Below are 19,621 nucleotides of genomic sequence, written 5' to 3' on the forward strand. Positions count from 1 at the left end.
GTTGCCAACTTGTACTTCCCAAGCGCTTAGTCCAGTGCTCTGCACACAGTAAGCGCTCAATAAATACGATTGATGATGATGATGATGATGAAGTGACTCGCCCAAAGTCACACAGCTGACAATTGGCGGAGCCGGGATTTGAACCCATGACCTCTGACTCCAAAGACCGTGCTCTTTCCACTGGGCCATGCTGTTGCCAACTTCTACTTCCCAAGCGCTTAGTCCAGTGCTCTGCACACAGTAAGCGCTCAATAAATACGATTGATTGATTGAGGGGGGGAAGGGGTGGGAGGGGGCCCCTCGGCCCGGCCACATTGCCCCGCCAAAGACCCCCGGCCCGGGACACAAGCCGGGCACAGATCCGGGGCCTTGAACCAGGGTGGCGCCGCCCGGATCCGGGGGTCGGGTGAGCCCGCTATTGGGCACGGACCGTCTCTAGATGTTGCCAACTTGTAATAATAATAATAATACTAATGATGGTATTTGTTAAGCGCTTACTATGTGCAGTGCACTGTTCTAAGCGCTGGGGAGGTTACAAGGTGATCGGGTTGTCCCCGGGGGGGGGGCTCACAGTTTTAATCCCCATTTTACAGATGAGGTAACTGAGGCACAGAGAAGTTAAGTGACTTGCCCAAAGCGACACACTTCCCAAGCGCTAAGTCCAGTGCTCTGCACACAGTAAGTGCTCAATAAATACGATTGAATGAATGAATTAGGTGGCCTCCTGTGCGGGGGCCTGCTCTCTTCCCCCCTACAATCCCTGTCCCCGGGCCGGGGGCGCCGGGCACAGACACACACATAGACACAGAGCCCCGCACCCCCGATTACCACAGCCTCCGCTCGGACTTTCATCACTTCCCCCCCCCCCCCGCCCCGACCCCCCCGCCTCCCCTTCCTAGGAATAAGAATGATGGCAAGTGTTAAGCGCTTACTATGTGACAACCACTGTTCTAAGGGCTGGGGGGGGAGGATACAAGGTAATCATATTGTCCCACATGGGGCACACAGTCTTCATCCCCATTTTCCAGATGAGGTCACTGAGGCCCAGAGAAGTGAAATGACTTGCCCAAGGTCACACAGCTGACAAGTGGCGGAGCCGGGATTAGAACCCATGACCTCTGACTCCCAAGCCCGTGCTCTTTCCACTGAGCCACAATGAGGAACCCCGCGCCCCCACTGCCACCCCCGACCCGTTGGCCCGACCCCTCTGCCTGTCTGTGTGTGCCAGGCAGCCCCCCACCCACCCAGGCCTTCCTGCTGCTCCTGGCCGGGCAACACTCGTGGTCTATTTATTTTACTTGTACATATCTATTCTATTTATTTTTATTTTGTTAGTATGTTTGGTTTTGTTCTCTGTCTCCCCCTTTTAGCCTGTGAGCCCACTGTAGGGTAGGGACTGTCTCTATATGTTGCCGACTTGTACTTCCCAAGCGCTTAGTACAGTGCTCTGCACACAGTAAGTGCTCAATAAATACGATTGATTGATTGATTGATTGTTGGGGCAGAAATGGGGGGGGGCGATAGCTCTGGCCTAATGTGCTTCCACCACTTGTCTCTCTGCAGCCCCTCCTCAGCCCCCCAGCGCAGGCCCCCTCCCCCGGCATGGAGCCCCAGGGGGCTTGGGGAGGGGGCAGCATTTTTATGCTCCTTTATCTTGCAGCCGGTTCCCTTCCTGATCAATCAATCGTATTTATTGAGCGCTTACTGTGTGCAGAGCACTGTACTAAGCCCTTGGGAAGTCCAAGTTGGCAACATATAGACACAGTCCCTACCCAACAGTGGGCTCACAGTCTAGAAGGGGGAGACACAGAACAAAACCAAACATATTAACAAAATAAAATAAATAGAATAGATATGTACAAGTAAAATGAATAAATAGAGTAATAAGTATGTACAAACATATATACATATATACAGGTGCTGTGGGGAAGGGAAGGAGGTAAGATGAGGGGGATGGAGAGGGGGACGAGGGGGAGAGGAAGGAAGGGGGCTCAGTCTGGACAGCCCCTACCCAACAGTGGGCTCACAGTCTAGAAGGGGGAGACAGACAACAAAACTAAACATATTAACAAAATGAAATAGAATAGATATGTACAAGTAAAATAGAGTAATAAATATGTACAAACATATACACAGGTGCTGTGGGGAAGGGAAGGAGGTAAGACGGGGAGGATGGAGAGGGGGACGAGGGGGAGAGGAAGGAAGGGGGCTCAGTCTGGACACTCCCTACCCAACAGTGGGCTCACAGTCTAGAAGGGGGAGACAGACAACAAAACTAAACATATTAACAAAATGAAATAAATAGAACAGATATGTACAAGTAAAGTAGAGTAGTAAATATGTGCAAACATATATACAGGTGCTGTGGGGAAGGGAAGGAGGTAAGACGGGGGGGATGGACTGTGAGCCCCCCCGTGGGACAACCTGATCACCTTGTATCCCCCCGAGTGCTCAGAACAGTGTTTAAGCGCTTAGTACAGTGCAAGCGCTTAGTACAGTGCTCTGCACACAGTAAGCGCTCAATAAATAAGATTGATGACGAGGGGGAGAGGAAGGAAGGGGCTCAGTCTGGACAGTCCCTACCCAACAGTGGGCTCACAGTCTAGAAGGGGGAGACAGACAACAAAACAAAACGCATTAGCAAAATGAAATAGAATAGATGTGTACAAGTAAAATAAATAGAGTAATAAATATGTACAAATATATATACAGGTGCTGTGGGGAAGGGAAGGAGGTAAGACGGGGAGGATGGAGAGGGGGACGAGGGGGAGAGGAAGGAAGGGGGCTCAGTCTGGACAGTCCCTACCCAACAGTGGGCTCACAGTCTAGAAGGGGGAGACAGACAACAAAACAAAACGCATTAGCAAAATGAAATAGAATAGATGTGTACAAGTAAAATAAATAGAGTAATAAATATGTACAAACATATATACAGGTGCTGTGGGGAAGGGAAGGAGGTAAGACGGGGAGGATGGAGAGGGGGACGAGGGGGAGAGGAAGGAAGGGGGCTCAGTCTGGACAGTCCCTACCCAACAGTGGGCTCACAGTCTAGAAGGGAGAGACAGACAACAAAACAAAACGCATTAGCAAAATGAAATAGATAGAATAGATGTGTACAAGTAAATTAATAAATAGAGTAATAAATATGTACAAATATATATACAGGTGCTGTGGGGAAGGGAAGGAGGTAAGACGAGGGGGGCCCGGGGGGTCCCCCCGGCCCGTGATCCCTTGCCGGGGCTCGGGCAAGGCTGGCTGGGGCCTGTTCCGAGGGCCCGGCGGGCATCCCGGTGCCCATCCCGGTGCCCCTCCACCCGGGCCGGCCGGGAGGGTGAGCCCCGGGGCATGTGCCCTCCGGGGGCCGGAAGGGCAGGCCGCTCCTCGGGCTTGGGCACAACCTCCGCCCCGGGCTGGGGGAGGGGCCGGCGGGAGGGCGGAACGGGCCCCGGGCACCGGTCAACATGGCGATGGTGATGATGATGATGATGGTGCCACCCGCGTTATCGACATCCCAGGGTCCCAGGCCGCCCAGCCCCGCCCCCACCCCAAGGCCCGGCCACGCCCGGGGCGCCCGGGTCACTCACTTCCTCGCCTGGAGCCGGCGACGACTCTTCTAGACTGTGACCCCGTTGTTGCGTCTCTCTATGTTGCCACCTTGGACTTCCCAAGCGCTTAGTACGGTGCTGTGCACACAGGCAGCGCGCACTAAATACGACTGAATGAATGAATCACGGCGGGTAGAGTTGGCACGGGGCCAGGGTACGTGGGTCTTGGGCCGCTGGGGCCCTCCCTCCCCCAGGCGCTTGGCCCACTGCCCCCGCGCCTCCACCCCTGGATTACTCGGGGGGTCGTGGGGGGAATCAATCAATCAATCAATCGTATTTAAATAATACGATTAAGTAATCAATAAATACGATTGATTGATTGAGCGCTTACTGTGTGCAGAGCACTGTACTAAGCGCTTGGGAAGTACAAGTCCAACCCGATCACCTTGTAACCTCCCCAGCGCTTAGAACAGTGCTTTGCACATAGTAAGCGCTTAATAAATGCCATTATTATTATTATTGGCAACATATAGAGACAGTCCCTACCCAAGAGTGGGCTCACAGTCTAAAAGGGGGAGACAGAGAACAAAACCAAACATACTAACAAAATAAATAGAATAGATATGTACAAGTAAAATAAATAAATAGAGTAATAAATATGTACATACATATATACAGGGGAAGCCCCTTAGGGGCACGGGGCGGGGGGGCTGAGGGGGGTCTAAGCCCTGCTCCACTGGACCCCGGAGGGAAGGACGACCCTAAAATGAGCCCACAAACGATTCTGGAAAAGGGTAAAACTGGAGGCCGTGGGTGGGGGGGGGACGTTGGGGCTCAGGACGGGGCGACCCTCCCCACCCAAGCACACATGGACACAGCTCACACGGCCACCTCATGTCCAGAGTCCCCAGGGGCACGGCTGCCACCCAAGTCATCATCATCATCATCATCAATCGTATTTATTGAGCGCTTACTGTGTGCAGAGCACTGTACTAAGCGCTTGGGAAGTACAAATTGGCAACATATAGAGACAGTCCCTACCCAACAGTGGGCTCACAGTCTAAAAGTCCAGGTCACCCCGGCCACCTTCGCCCAGGGGGAGGGGAGGGCCCTGCCCCACTCCCAACCGCTCGCCACCGAGTGAGCTCACCTCCTCCACGAGGCCTTCCCAGACTGAGCCCCCCCTTCCTCCTCCTCCCCTCCGCCTTACCTCCTTCCCCTCCCCACAGCACCTGTATATAATAATAAAAATGATGGCATTTGTTAAGCACTTACTATGTGCAAAGCACTGTTCTAAGCGCTGGGGTAAATACAAGGTGATCAGGTTGTCCCACGTGGGGCTCACAGTCTCCATCCCCCTTTTACAGATGAGGGAACTGAGGCCCAGAGAAGTGAAGTGACCTGCCCAAAGTCACACAGCTGACAAGTGGCAGGGCCGGGATTTGAACCTATGACCTCGGATTCCCAAGCCCGTGCTCTTTCCACTGAGCCAAGCTGTTGGCATATATTTATTACTCCGTTTTACTTGTACATATTTACTATTCTATTTATTTTATTTTGTTAATGTGTTTTGTTCTGTTCTCTGTCTCCCCCTTCTAGACTGTGAGCCCGCTGTTGGGTAGGGACCGTCTCTAAATGCTGCCAATTTGGGCTTCCCAAGCGCTTAGTCCAGTGCTCAGCACACAGTAAGCGCTCAATAAATACGATTGAATGAATGAATGAATGAATGAATGAATGAATGAATGAGTGGCGCTTTTCGGAATTGCTCCGGTGCCCGACTTCTCTGTCGCTGGGCAGGCCGCGTGCCCCCGGGGAGGCGGTTGGGAGGAAGTGAGTGGCCTCTGGTCATGTCCCCCCCGCGCCTCCACCTCCCTATTTCGGCCCTGCCCGGTGGCAGGGGGATGGGGGAGATGCCCGGCCCTGCCGCCGGGGGCTGGACGATGGAGGGGAGATCATCATCATCATCATCATCACTCGTATTTACTGAGCGCTTACTGTGTGCAGAGCACTGTACTAAGCGCTTGGGAAGTCCAAGTTGGCAACATATAGAGACGGTCCCTACCCAACAGTGGGCTCACAGTCTAAAAGGGGGAGACAGAGAACAAAACCAAACATACTAGCAAAATAAAATAAATAGAATAGGTATGTACAATTAAAATAAATAAATAGAGTAACAAATATGTACGAACATATACAACGAGATGGCATCGACGCCTCCGGAACGGCCGTCTCTGCTGCCCCCTGGCGCCACACCTGCGGAGGGCGGATTGGGCGCAACGGGAAGGAGGAAATTATTATTATTTATATTATTATTATAGTAATTATATAATTATTTATTATTTTATTATTTATTTTATTTTAGTATTATTTATTATAATTATTATTATAATGATGATGGCATTTGTTAAGCGCTTACTATGTGCGAAGCACTGTCCTAAGCGCTGGGGGGTGGGGGGTAACAAGGTGATCAGGTTGTCCCACGTGGGGCTCCCAGTCTTCATCCCCAATTTCCAGATGAGGTCACTGAGGCCCAGAGAAGCAGCGTGGCTCAGTGGAAAAAGCACGGACTTTGGAGTCAGAGGTCATGGGTTCGAACCCCAGCTCCGCCAATTGTCAGCTGTGTGACTTTGGGCAAGTCACTTCACTTCTCTGGACCTCAGTTACCTCACCTATAAAATGGGGATTAAGACTGTGAGCCCCCCCGTGGGGCAATCTGATCACCTTGTAACCTCCTCAGTGCTTAGAACAGTGCTTTGCACATAGTAAGCGCTTAATAAATGCCATCATTATCTTTTAGACTGTGAGCCCACTGTTGGGTAGGGACTGTCTCCATATGTTGCCAACTTGTACTTCCCAAGCGCTTAGTACAGTGCTCTGCACACAGTAAGCGCTCAATAAATACGATTGATGATGATGATGATGATGATGACGACCAAAGTCACACAGCTGACAAGTGGCGGAGCCAGGGTTAGAACCCATAACCTCTGGCTTCCAAGCCCGGGCTCTTTCCACTGAGCCACGCTACTTCTCAAGGGAAGGGGGGCGGGGAGATGATAATAATAATAATAATAATAATAATGTTGGCATTTGTTAAGCGCTTACTATGTGCCAAGCACTAAATAATAAAAATGTTGGCATTTGTTAAGCACTTACTATGTGCCAAGCACTATTCTAAGCAGTGGGGTAGACACAAGGTCATCAGATTGTCCCACGTGGGGTTCACACTCTTCATCCCATTTTACAGATGAGGGAACTGAGGCCCAGGGAAGTTAAATGACTGACAGCCGTGCCCCACAGAAGGCTCCCCAGGACCCACCCCAGCCGTTGGTCACCTGGACCAGAACTGGGGCCCCAAGAGGTGGTCCCTGACTGAGCCCCCGCCTTCCTTCACTCCCTTCTGTGGCACCTGCCTCGCTCCCATTATTCATCCCCCCTCCCAGCCCCACACTATGTCCATATCTGTCATTTATTTGGTTTCTATTCATGTCTGTCTCCCCCTCTAGACTGTCAGCTCCTTGTGGGCAGGGAAAGAGCCTGTTATACTGCTATACTATACTCTCCCAAGTGCCTAGTACAGTGCTTTGCACACAGTAATCAATCAATCAATCAATCAATTGTATTTATTAAGCGCTTACTGTGTGCAGAGCACTGTACTAAGCGCTTGGGAAGTACAAGTTGGCAACATATAGAGTCAGTCCCTACCCAACAGTGGGCTCACAGTCTAAAAGGGGGAGACAGAGAACAAAGCCAAACATACTAACAAAATAAAATAAATAAAATAGATATGCACAAGTAAAATAAATAAATAAATAAATAGAGTAATAAATATGTACAAACATATATACATATATATAGGTATATACAGTATAAACAGTATATACAGTGAGTGCTCAATAAATGACTGAATGAAGACCTGACTCTGAAAGGGGGTGTTTATTCATTCATTCAATCATATTTATTGAGTGCTTACTATGTGCAGAGCACCGCACTAAGCGCTTGGAAAAAAGTACAAGTTGGCAACATAGAGAGACGGTCCCTACCCAACAACGGGCCACAGTCTGTCTCAGGCCCCTCTGGTGAAGGGAGGGGGATCTGTGTTTCTAAAATCGGGCCCTTCTGAGGGGGGCTTCTCAGGTTGGGGGTGGGGAAGTGAGGGGAGAAGGTCTCTCTGGCGGTAATAAGAGCAACAGCTGGGGATAGAGCCCGGGCCTGGGAGTCGGAAGGACCTGGGTTCTAATTCCCCTCTGCCACTTTTCTGCTGTGGCACCTTGGGCAAGGCACTTTGCTTCTCCGGGACACAGTTACCTCCTCAATCAGTCAATCAGTGGTACTTATTGAGTGCTTACTATGTGCAGAGCACTGTACTGAGCACTTGGGGGAGGACATCAGCTTTAAAGCACTGAATCACCTTGCCTCCTTCTACCTCACCTCACCGCTCTCCTACTACGACCCAGCTGGCACACTTGACTCCTCTAATGCCAACCTTCTCGATCTACCTGCATTTCATCCATCTCACTGCCGACCTCTCGCCCTCATCCTGCCTCTGGCCTGCACCGCCCTCCCTCCTCATATCACACAGACAATGACTCGCCCCTCCTTCAAAGCCTTACTGAAAACACATCTCCTCCAAGAGGCCTTCCCTGACTAAACCCTCCTTTCCTCTTTTCCCACTCCCTTCTGCGTTGTCCTGATTTGCTCCCTTTATTCGTCCCTCCCTCAGCCCCAAAGCACTTATGTACATATCTGTCATTTATTGATTTACATGAATGTCTGTCTGCCTCTCTAGACTGTGAGCTCACTGTGGGCAAGAGAAGTGTCTAATGGGCAGGGAATGTGTCTACCAACTCTGTTGTGTTGTACTCTCCCAAGCTCGGCACACAGTAAGTGCACAGTAAACACAACTGATTGATTGATACAACACATCTCTACAATGGGGATAAAGACTGTGTGCCAAATATAGGTCAGGGACTGTGTCCAACCTGACTAGCTTGTAATCTGTCCCAGCCAGTATCTATCAGGCACATAGTAAGCACTTACATATTTATTACTCTATTTATTTATTTTACTTGTACCTATCTATTCTATTTATTTTATTTTGTTAGTATGTTTGGTTTTGTTCTCTGTCTCCCCCTTCTAGACTGTGAGCCCACTGTTGGGTGGGGACTGTCTCTATATGTTGCCAGCTTGTACTTCCCAAGCGCTTAGTACAGTGCTCTGCACACAGTAAGCGCTCAATAAATACGATTGATTGATTGATTGATTGGTTAACAAATACCATAAAAACCCCCAGCATATATGGAGCGCCCTCTGAGAGCAACACACTGTGGTAAGCGCTTGGGAAATGATGGCTAGAAGCGCAGACGTATCCTGTACACAAGGAGTTTAAACCCTATCAATCAATCAATCGTATTTATTGAGCGCTTACTGCGTGCAGAGCACTGTACTAAGCGCTTGGGAAGTACAAGCGCTTGGCAACATATAGAGACAGTCCCTACCCAACAGTGGGCTCACAGTCTAAAAGGGGGAATGATCTGAGCCCCTCAGGGGAATGTCATCGGGCCAAGACCCGGGTGGAAAGGTCCTGGGGGGGGTGGTCCCCACAATCCGGACCCGTCCCTTTGGGGAGGTCTGTGACCTGGACCCCCAGGGGGATCCCCGTTGTATGTAGGGGAGGGGAACCTTGGTTCATTACACCGACAGACCCCTGGGGCTCCCCACGGCCTCTGGTGCCTTTGGGGGGCTCGAGTCCAGAAGGTTTGTGAGCTGGAGGAGAGTCCAGAGTTGGGGCAGACCCCTTTAAAGAGCATCTGCGGGGAAGGGGCAGGCCGGGGGGGGGGTCCCCACGCCCTCTCCCACCGCCACCCTGTCTGCGGGGGCAGAGGCTGCGGCTGGGAACGCCCCCTCCCCTTCCCCTCCCCTTCCCCTCCTCCTCCCTCGTCCCTCCTCCCGGCCGTCCTTCGGCGGCCCGCCCACCCGCACCTGCTCCCCGGTGTCCCCGGGAGCTGGGGGTAGGACTCCCTCCCTCCCTCCGTCGCCTCTCGGGCCCGTGGGAAGGGGAGGACGGCCCGGGTCGGGGTGGCCCTCGGCAGGCGCCCCGGCAGGTTGGCTATCTGCTGGGCGATCTGGGGCCTCGCCCGCCCAGGAGCCCGGGGGCTCCCCTCCCACTGTCCCCGCCGGGACCCCCGGTTTGCGGGCGAAGGGTGGGTCAGTGGGTGGGGGCGGGCCGGGGGCGGGGCGGCCCGGTGGCCTGGATGGGAGGTCACCCGACCGGCCCGCCCCTCGATCCCCCCCCCCCCCACACCAGCCCAGAGGAGCCGGGGCCACGAGAGGGGACGGACGGCCCGATGGATGGACGGACGGACGGCCCGACAAGCCCGGCGGCCTCGGCCCTCCTGACTCGGGGTGAGCGGGTCTTCTCGACGCTCCGGACGGCCCTCCCTCTGCCCATCCGCCAAGCTCGCTCTCTTCCTCCCTTCAAGGCCCTGCTGAGAGCTCACCTCCTCCAGGAGGCCTTCCCAGACTGAGCCCCTTCCTTCCTCTCCCCCTCGTCCCCCTCTCCATCCCCCCCATCTTACCTCCTTCCCTTCCCCACAGCACCTGTACATATGTTTGCACATATTTATTACTCTATTTATTTTACTTGTACCTATCTATTCTATTTATTTTATTTTGTTAGTATGTTTGGTTTTGTTCTCTGTCTCCCCCTTTTAGACTGTGGGCCCACTGTTGGGTAGGGACTGTCTCTATATGTTGCCAATTTGTACTTCCCAAGCGCTTAGTACAGTGCTCTGCACATAGTAAGCGCTCAGTAAATACGATTGATGATGATGATGATGATTGGGGCGGGGGGCGCCCCGAAGCTTGGGGGAGCAAGGGAGGGAAGGAGGGCCCGCAGTAGGGGGGAGGCGGCAGCCAAGACGGCTCGGGGCCGCTCTCCCCCGGGAGAGGCCCCTGCAGTGGGGGGCAGAGGGTCTGGGGGCACTGGGGAGGGGGAGACCCCCAATCAATCAATCAATCGTATTTATTGAGCGCTTACTGTGTGCAGAGCACTGTACTAAGCGCTTGGGAAGTCCAAGTTGGCAACATATAGAGACGGTCCCTACCCAACGGTGGGCCAGCTCCCCTCTCCATGGCTCGCAGGGAGGGGACGATGGGGGGGTTTAGACTGTGAGCCCACTGTTGGGTAGGGACTGTATATGTTGCCAACTTGGACTTCCCAAGCGCTTAGTACAGTGCTCTGCACACCGTAAGCGCTCAATAAATACGACTGATGATGATGATGAAGAGGAGGGGGAGAGGGAGAGCGGGAGGGATGCCCCCAGCAGGTTAGCGCTGCCAAGGCGGAGGGGGCCGCGGACCCTGCCCCCGCTCCATCCCTGGGGGAAGGGGCCGCGGGGACCCCCTCCCCCCGGCCCAGCCTAGCCCCCTACCCGCTCCACAGAGTCACCGGCCCACCAGCCGGCCATGCCCCCAGTCCCCGCAGACCGAGACCCATCTCTGGCCGACGAGATCCTCAGCCACCTGGGCGTCACAGAGAAGGTGGGGGCCGGACCGGGGGGCTGGGGGGGCTGAGGGGGCTGGGAGGGGCCGGGGTCCCCCTCCGCCCGGGGGTCTCACCGCCCCTCTGCCCCCAGACGGCGGCCTGGGGGACCCTGGGCACGGTCCGCCCCTTCCTCGCCTTCAGTGTGGACAGCGACGTGCAAAGGCTTCTCGGAGCCATCAAGGGCCAAGGTGAGCGGCCGCCCCCGCCGTCCCCCCCCACACATCACAAACACACATACGCAACACGACAACACACATATGGGGAGGGGCAGGAAAGGGCCGGGGGCAGATCCTGTGGGCTTCTTGACCTTTCAAATCAATCAATCAATCGTATTTATTGAGCACTCCCTGTGTGCAGAGCACTGTACTAAGCGCTTGGGAAGTACAAGTTGGCAACATATAGAGACAGTCTCTACCCAACAGTGGGCTCACAGTCTAAAAGGCGTCAAATGCGTCTTGCTTCCCTCCTCCCCTTCCGTGACCCCGCCAAACTCAACCATCCCTAGCCAGTGCCACCTGCCCTTTGCCCCTCTCCCCCTGGGCGGGCTGGCTCCATCATTCTCACCTGCCCCCGCCCCCCAGTCCCCCCATGCCCCTGTCCCCCTCGCCCTCCCCCACCTCAGCTCTGCCCTCTGGCCCGGGTCAGGGGTGGACCAGGGCACCATTGTTGACGTGCTGACCAACCGGACCACTGAGCAGCGGCTACACGTCGCCCAGACTTTCCAGGACCGCACTCAGCAGGTGAGGAGGGGGTGGGGGGATGAGGGGGAATGTCCAGGGGACCCCCCCCCCAGCCCCCCGAGAAGATCAGGCAGGAGGAGCCGGGGTGGAACCAGCCCGTCCATTCCCTCCGTCCCCCTGCACCTGCCCCCGTTTGGCCCTCCCCAAGCTGCCATGGGCAGGGCCCCCCACCCCGAGCAGGTGGCACCAGCCTCCCCCGTAGCCCCTCCTGGCGATGGCCGACGGGGTCGGTGTTGCCCACAGGACCTGCTGAGGTCGCTGGAGGCGGCCCTCTCGGGCAGTCTGGAGAAGGCCGTGGTGGCCCTGCTGAAGCCCGCCGCCCAGTTTGATGCCCACGAACTGAGGGTGGCGCTGAAGGTACTGGGTGGGGGGGATGCCCGGGTGAGGAGGATGCCGGGAAGCAGCCCAATGTGCCGCCCTTTGCCAGTGGGCCCCTCAGCGCCCGGTGCCCACCCGCCTCCGGCCTGGCTCCCAGGGGCTGGCTCAGAGCCTTGGCCCTCAGCCCGGTTGGGGGCAGGGGGCAGAGACAGCCAGTGCCCGGTCCCAGGGAGGAGGGGAAGGGGGAACGGCATATTCGCTGCCCCTCCCGTGGGCATCGGGCCCGTTGGCAGACTCCCCCACCCGGCTTCCGGCTCTCCGCCAGGCTCCGGGCGCTGCCCAGGACACGGCCGTGGAGATCCTGGCCACCCGCCCCCTGCCCCGACTCCGCCAGTGCCTGGCCTTCTACGAGCACGGTAAGGTAGCAGGGAGGGCAGGATGGGGGAAGGATGACTATGACAACAACAACAACAACAACAAAAGCACTTGTGGAATTCATGAACCGTGCTTCCTCTGGGCCTTCTCCTGTGCCTGGCTGGGGCACGGCCCCTGTCCCCACAAGGGGCTCACAGTCAAAGGGGAAGGGCCATCGGGGATCAGAGTCCCCATTTCCAGAGGGAGGAAGCAGGGGCCCAGAGAGGCAAAGTGACTTGCCTAAGGTCACCCAGCAGGCCAGTGACTCAAACCTGTGGCTCCTGACTGCTAGGCCCGGGCACTAATAATGACAGTATTTACCAAGCCCTTATTGAGCACCAAGAATCTGGAGGGACCTGCTCCTTGGCCCCCACCTGCAGCACACAGTCTCAGGGGGAGGGGCGGGGTGGGGAGGAGGAGGGGGCGGGGAGGGAGAGGCTGGTAGCTTAACCTGGATTTGCAGAGGAGGAAACTGAGGCCCAGAGAGGATATGGGCTTTAACCCAGGTCACACAGCAGGGTGGGGGCAGAGCTGGGATTAAGTAATTGTGGTATTTGTTAAGCACTTGCTATGCGTCAGGCATTGTACTAAGCTCTGGGGGTGATTACAGACAAATTGGGTTGGACATAGTCCCTGTCCCACATAGGGCTCACAGTCTTAATCAACATTTTACAAGAGGAGGGGACTGAGGCACAAAGAAGTGACTTGCCCAAGGTCACACAGCAGACAAGTGGAGGAGTCAGAATTAGAACCCATGACCTTCTGACTCCCATGACCTTGTGACGCCCAGTCTCTATCCACTGTGCTGTATGTGAGGGACATATTTAGAACCCAGGTCTCTGGACCCCCAGTCCCACCAGGGACCAATCCCTGGAAGAATGGGGGGCGGGGGGCAGGTCGCTCCATTTTCCCCGCTCTGCTCCTCCCATCCTCATCAATCAATCAATCAATCAATCAATCGTATTTATTGAGCGCTTACTGTGTGCAGAGCACTGTACTAAGCGCTTGGGAAGTACAAGTTGGCAACATATAGAGACAGTCCCTACCCAACAGTGGGCTCACAGTCTAGAAGACAACATGTGGTACGTTGCCAGAAATTCTCTGAATTCAGTCTAAAGCTAAAATGGTCTTTATTGAGCGCTTACTGTATGGAGAGCACTGAACTAAGCACTTGGGAGAGGTTACTACGGCAGAGTTGGTCCCTGCCCAGCCCTGCCCAGGCCCCCAGCATCACAGCCTTGGGGTGCCCAGAGGGAGAGGGGAGCAATTAGCCTCTTATCCAGCCGCAGCAGGAGGCAGAAGTGGAGTCGGGTAATAACAGAGCCGGGCCTTCCCAGCGCAGCCAGGGAAGAGCCTGGCTCAGCTCTCCCGGCTCCCTAGGGTCTCTGATTCATTCCCGGATTTCCCCGCCGACCCGATCCCGGGGACCTCTAGCAGGAGAGCTGGTCCCGCGTCCCCTCCCACACCATCCGTGGGCCTCCGGTCCGACTCACCCGTCCAGGGCGGCTGCTTCGGGCACGGCCATGGCGCTGTGCTGGGGGTGCTCGTTGGGAACGCAGGGCACCTCCGGGTCGGGGGGCACCTCCGGGCTGGCAGGCAGCGAGACTGGGGAGGAAGAAGGGGGCATTAGAGACAAGGCTGCTGGAGGGGCCTGTGTCCCACCCGTCTCTCCCCCGGCCCTCCGTAACCCTGGTCAGATTTCCAAGTGGAAGCTGCGGACGATGTGAGGTCTGAGGTGGACAGTCCACTCAGAGAACTGCTGCTGGCTCTCGCTGAGGTGAGGAGGGCGGGAAGGAGGGTCCGGACTTGGGAATTGAAGGGGACAGTGGGGCTCAGAATATGGGAAGAAAGCCCGGGCCCAACCAGGAAGAGGGAGAGGAGGGTGAGACGGGGAGGTCAAGGAGATGATTCAGGGGGAGGGGGGTCCTGGGAGCAGACCACCCCCCAAGCTCCCAGCCCCTCTCTGAAGTCAGATTTCCATCCCCCCTGACGCAGGGTGGCCGGGAGAGTTACTCTGGGGTCATTGACTATAACCTGATGCGGCAGGACGCCCAGGTGAGTGGTGGAAGGGGGCGGCCAGGGGCTTTCTCTCCCGTCTCTCCGGTTAAAATGGACAGGGGGAGGGGGAGAGATTAAGTGTTAAGGGGTAGGAGGGAGTGGGGGTCAGGGACCTCCCTTCCCCCCAGAGTTGGGTGGGGGAATGGGGTATGAGAGGGATGGCGGGGTGGTCAAGAGCAGTGGATACCTGAGCTTCCTCAGCTCCAACTCTGGAAAGTCAAGCAATCTCACCGCAAAGCGGGGGTGGAGGACTTGCTGAATACCTCGAGAGACCTGAATTTGGGGGTGTCTGGGAGGTCCCCCATCCTTCAGCAGAGAAACGTGAACGGCTCTCACCACCACCTCTTAACCAGAAAAGACCCTCACCGGGCCCCACCCTACCCACCACACATCCCAACTGCCTTCTTGGCTCAACCCCCCCACCCCCCATCACCATGGCAACCGTGACACTGGTGAACTGGCGGAAGCCCTCCCCTCCATTTCCTGTAACACGGCTACTGCCTTGGCCGTTGCCTCGGCGATGGCGCCTACACTTCCCGCCCCCCCTCAGTCAGGGCTCTGAGGCCTAGGGAAATGATCAGTTAGCGTCAACGGGGAAATTGAAGTGTCTCCAGGCCTGTGGATTCCCCTTTTCCTGGAAGACTGTTTGGTTTCCTATGGTGAGAACCAATAATCACCATCCCCACATGGACCCTTTCTCTAGAGGCCTCCTCCCTCTGCCCCTCCAATTCCCTGGACAGGGTGACCGGAGATGATAAGACCCCTCCTGGGTCACCCAAAGGGCCTGATTTTGGCCCTTGGTATTTGACAACTCCCTGCCCTCTCCTGCCTTGTCTCCTGCCACCCCCCACCCCACCCCCGCCCATCCTCTCCATTTTCCTCTGGGTCTGTCGCTGGCCACCCACACCAAGCTGCTCACGTGTGCTGGGTGCTGGTTGCCCTCCCGGATATACAGTCGTGGTTGGGAGCAGATCAACCGCCACCCCTAAATCTTTCCTCTCTGTCCTTGATTTCCCCCAACCTGGACCGTCCGTCTCCCCTAACCCTCCTTTCTGTCCTCAACTCCTCCCCGTACCCATGACCTAATTTGGACCATCCAACTTCCCTGACTCTCCCGCAGTGACCCAGCACGGTCCATTCAACACCCCTGACTCTTCCCCGGTGACCCAGCATGGGCCATTTATTCATTCAATTCATTCATTCAATCGTATTTATTGAGCGCTTACTGTGTGCAGAGCACTGTACTAAGCGCTTGGGAAGTACAAGTTGGCAAGTTTAACACCCCCGATTCTCCCCAGTGACCCAGCATGGACCATCCAACCCCTATGACTATCCCCCAGTGACCCAATCCAGACCTCTCAGCACCCCCAACTCTCCCCTCTCCATCCCCAATGACCTAGCATGGACTATCTGACTCTCCTCCAGAGACTCAGGACGGCCCACCCAACACCCCCCACTCTACCCCAGTGACCCAGTATGTATCACCCAATTTCCTCCTACTCTTACCCAGTGACCCAGCAGTGACCCTCCAACACCCCTACGCCATCTTCATCCCTGACTCCACCAGCCGGTGACTCAGCTTTAGTTGCTTGTTCATGGATTTGACCAAACCTCTCAAGATCCGCTGATATTCCCAGCAGGGAGCAAATCCCCCCAACCCCACTCCACCCCTCACTCCTTTTCTGGGTAAAATAAAGTGAATACCAGAACAACACAGCCTCCCCGCCCACCCCTGGTGATTTGGGGAGAGTCCGACCCACCGTGGGCCTGGCTGGGCGGGGGGACCAGGATAATTACAGGACTGATCTGATTTGTCTCACTGCCAGGTGGTCTCACCTTGGGTGAGGGAAAAAATTGGCGGGGAGGGTGCTCCTCTTTTCCTCTACACCTTGCCCATGGGTCCCATGACCATCAAGGGATCAGACTGCAAAAACCACCACCCCACTTCAACCAGTCCCTACCCAGCCTCACATGGTCCCTGTTTCCTCCCCCGAAGGAGCTGCATGAGAATGAACAGCTGGATCCTGACGGGGGCTGGATCCATCTGTTCACCCAGCGCAGTACTGAGCACCTGAACCGAGGTACCATGAGGACCCCCCCAACCACTCCCTGCTTCAGTGGACCCTGGGTGGGTTGGAGAGGAGGAGGAGGGGAACCAGGGACTGTCCCCCTCTGCCCCCCGCATCTCTAACTGTCCGATCCCCCCCCCCACCAAGTGTTTGACCAGTACAAGGGACTCAGCGGGCAAGAAGTAGAGGACACGATTAGGGACCGTTTCCAAGGTGATGCTCAGGTCACTCTTCTCTCCCTTGGTAAGAGCTGGGGCTGGGTGTGTGTGTGTGTGGGGGGGGGTCTCCACCTGGGCTTTAGGACCCTGACCCACTCCCCCAACTGTGCTCTCCAGCATCCGTGATCAGGAACACCCCACTGTACTTTGCTAACAAACTCCACCAGGCCCTGCAGGTGAGTGGGGGGCTTGGGTGGAGGTGAGGCGGGGGAAGGAGAGGGAGATGTGACCGTGCAGGATTGCGGAGAGCCAATGAGCCATTGTGACCATAAGTGCAGCCAAAGTAAGGCAGCGGGATGAAAAGAAATCAGGCGGCGGGGCAGGGAAAAACATGCGCTATCCCCCTCTGGCCATACAGCCCCGCCTGGGAGCAAGTGGGGCAAAGTGAGGGGGGTGTCCCAGGTTCAGGGGCCTGGCCCCGGTGCCCCTCGTTCCTGTGTCTGCCTTGGACGCTCCGGGTCAGGTAATGGGGGGAGCCCGACTCTCCCTCCCTCCCTCCTTCCCGCCTGCCCGGTCCAGGGACCAGAACCTGATCATGGTGTCCTGAGCCGCGTCCTCATCTCCCGCTGCGAGACGGATCTCCTGAGTGTACGGGCAGCGTTCAGGAAGAAGTTTGGAAAGTCCCTGTACTCCTCCCTCCAGGTCAGGATCCCCGAGGGTGCGGTGGGAGTTGGGGGGGGGGGTGCATGGATGGGGTGGCTCTCCCCTTCCCCTCACAATAGGCCAGGACTTCCCGGGCTGGGTGGTGTCTCCTAGGGAGGCTATCGCTGGAGTCCCCACCAACTCTGGGAAAAGGGTCACAGCAATCAAGTTGCTCCTCCGCCCCGCCAGGGCCACCGGCAACAGCCCCCAAATCCTCTGGGGGTAGCCTGAACTTTTTTTTTTAATGCTATTTGTTGAACACTTACTTTGTGACATTCACTGTCCAAGCGCTGGGATGGCTACAAGGTAATCAGGTTGGACATAGTCCAAGTGTCACTTGGGGCTCCCACTGTTGGGTAGGGACCGTCTCTATATGTTGCCAACTTGCACTTCCCAAGCGCTTAGTATAGTGCTCTGCACACAGTAAGCGCTCAATAAATACGATTGATTGATTGATTAATCCCCATTTTTCATTCATTCATTCAATCGTATTTATTGAGCGCTTACTGTGTGCAGAGCACTGTACTAAACGCTTGGGAAGTACAAGTTGGCAACATATAGAGATGGTCCCTACCCAACAACGGGCTCCGAAGTGGGGAGACAGACAACAAAACACGTGGATGGGTGTCAAGGTAACTGAGGCACAGAGAAGTGACTTGCCAAAAGTCACCCAGCAGGCGAGTGATGGAGCCGGAATTAGAACTCTAGGTCCTTCTGAGCCTCAGGCCCATGCTCTATCCAGTAGGCCACACTGCATCTCAACTCTTGATTCATTCGATTGTATTTGAGCGCTTACTGTGTGCAGAGCACTGTACTAAGTGCCCGATCCAACCCGGGGAACTGACCCCGGCCGGGGGTGCACGGGGGCTGCGGGATGGCGGTGGGGGCGTGGAGGGCTGACCCCCGGTCCCACCCCTCCAGGAGTCGGTGAGCGGGGCCTGCCTCCCGGCCCTGCTGGCCCTGTGTGGGGGTGAAGACTTCTGAGTCCGGGACCGGCGCCCTACCCCACTTCAGAGGGACCCCGAATGAAGTCTGCCCGCCCCCCACCCCCGACACAGACCCCAAAATGTTATCTTCCCTCCCCCCCCCCAACCGAGGCCTAACTGGAGCCCCCCGCCCCCGAATGAAGAGGTCATAACGGACGCCTCCCGCCGCCCCTCGAAGTAGGGAATCAAAGTGGAGCCTTCCCACCCCCCGAGGGGACCAAGATGATGCTCCCCTCTTGCACCCCCTCCCCTTCTCGAATATAATAATAATAATGATGGCATTTATTAAGCGCTTACTACGTGCAAAGCACTGTTCTAAGCGCTGGGGAGCTGGGTTGCCCCACGGTGGGGCTCGGAGTCTTAACCCCCATTTTCCAGGTGAGGGAACTGAGGCCCAGAGAAGTGACTTTTAGACTGTGAGCCCACTGTGGGGTAGGGACTGTCTCTAGATGTTGCCAATTTGTACTTCCCAAGCGCTTAGTCCAGTGCTCTGCACACAGTAAGCGCTCAGTAAATACGATTGATGATGACGACTTGCCCAAAGTCACACAGCTGACAGTTGGTGGAGGCGGGATTTGAACCCATGACCTCTGTGCCTCGGGGACGACGACTCCTACCCCGTTCGTTGGCGGAGGGGCCGGGCTGGGGTCGTTGGGGCCCGAGGAGGGCGGTTGAGGTGACCCCAACGCCTCAGGACATCCAGCTGCAGGCCTGGCCACGCCCACAGGCCAGAGGGACGCCCCTATAGGCCACGCCCATCGGTCCTCAGGCCACGCCCATCAGATCCCTGACCACGCCCGTTGGTCCCCAAGCCGCACCGACCGTTAGGCCACGCCCACTGACCCTCAGGCCACTCCCGTTTGTTCCATACCACGCCCATCAGCTCCCCGAACCACGCCCTCTGGCCCTCAGACCACTCCCATTTGTGCCATGCCACGCCCATCAGATCCCGAACCACGCCCATTGGCCTCCAAACCGCGCCCCGACCGTCAGGCCACGCCCCCCGGTCCTCGGGCCACGCCCATTGGCACCAGGCCACGCCCATCCGATCCCAGACCACGTCCGTTGGTCTCAAAACCGCACCCCGA

At 56.1% G+C, this 19,621-nt stretch overlaps 2 protein-coding genes across 4 annotated transcripts in view; one reads left to right on the top strand and one right to left on the bottom strand.

Annotated features, from left to right (window-relative positions):
- CERS2 (ceramide synthase 2) overlaps positions 1 to 14,908 on the bottom strand; it is a 30,128-nt gene extending 15,220 nt beyond the window's left edge. The window contains exons 1-2 of one of the 2 annotated variants that reach the window (XM_038768256.1): positions 14,806 to 14,908; positions 14,054 to 14,165 (exon numbers count right to left, since the gene is read on the bottom strand). In XM_038768256.1, coding sequence (XP_038624184.1) covers positions 14,054 to 14,085 — 32 coding nt within the window. In that variant the 5' untranslated portion in view covers positions 14,086 to 14,165; positions 14,806 to 14,908. Of the gene's footprint in view, positions 1 to 3,584; positions 3,653 to 14,053; positions 14,166 to 14,805 lie in introns of those variants that run through there. The other variant, XM_038768258.1, reaches the window with a different exon arrangement.
- Positions 9,518 to 18,820, top strand: ANXA9 (annexin A9). Of its 2 annotated transcripts, none has more exons than XM_038768259.1 (14): positions 9,518 to 9,553; positions 9,850 to 9,947; positions 10,987 to 11,084; positions 11,180 to 11,276; positions 11,734 to 11,828; positions 12,072 to 12,185; positions 12,472 to 12,562; positions 14,258 to 14,337; positions 14,556 to 14,615; positions 16,615 to 16,699; positions 16,835 to 16,930; positions 17,023 to 17,081; positions 17,425 to 17,547; positions 18,469 to 18,820. In XM_038768259.1, the coding sequence occupies exons 2-14, from the start codon at positions 9,890 to 9,892 to the stop codon at positions 18,529 to 18,531; spliced, it is 1,119 nt and encodes a 372-aa protein (XP_038624187.1). In that variant the 5' UTR covers positions 9,518 to 9,553; positions 9,850 to 9,889; the 3' UTR covers positions 18,532 to 18,820. The 2 variants fall into 2 exon arrangements, with proteins under 2 accessions (XP_038624187.1, XP_038624188.1); XM_038768260.1 differs by lacking the exon at positions 9,518 to 9,553 and adding an exon at positions 9,567 to 9,646.
- The last annotated feature ends 801 nt before the right edge of the window (positions 18,821 to 19,621 follow it).

The sequence above is a fragment of the Tachyglossus aculeatus genome, chromosome Y4 (genome assembly GCF_015852505.1).
Source record: "Tachyglossus aculeatus isolate mTacAcu1 chromosome Y4, mTacAcu1.pri, whole genome shotgun sequence".
In the NCBI taxonomy this organism is placed as follows: domain Eukaryota; kingdom Metazoa; phylum Chordata; class Mammalia; order Monotremata; family Tachyglossidae; genus Tachyglossus; species Tachyglossus aculeatus.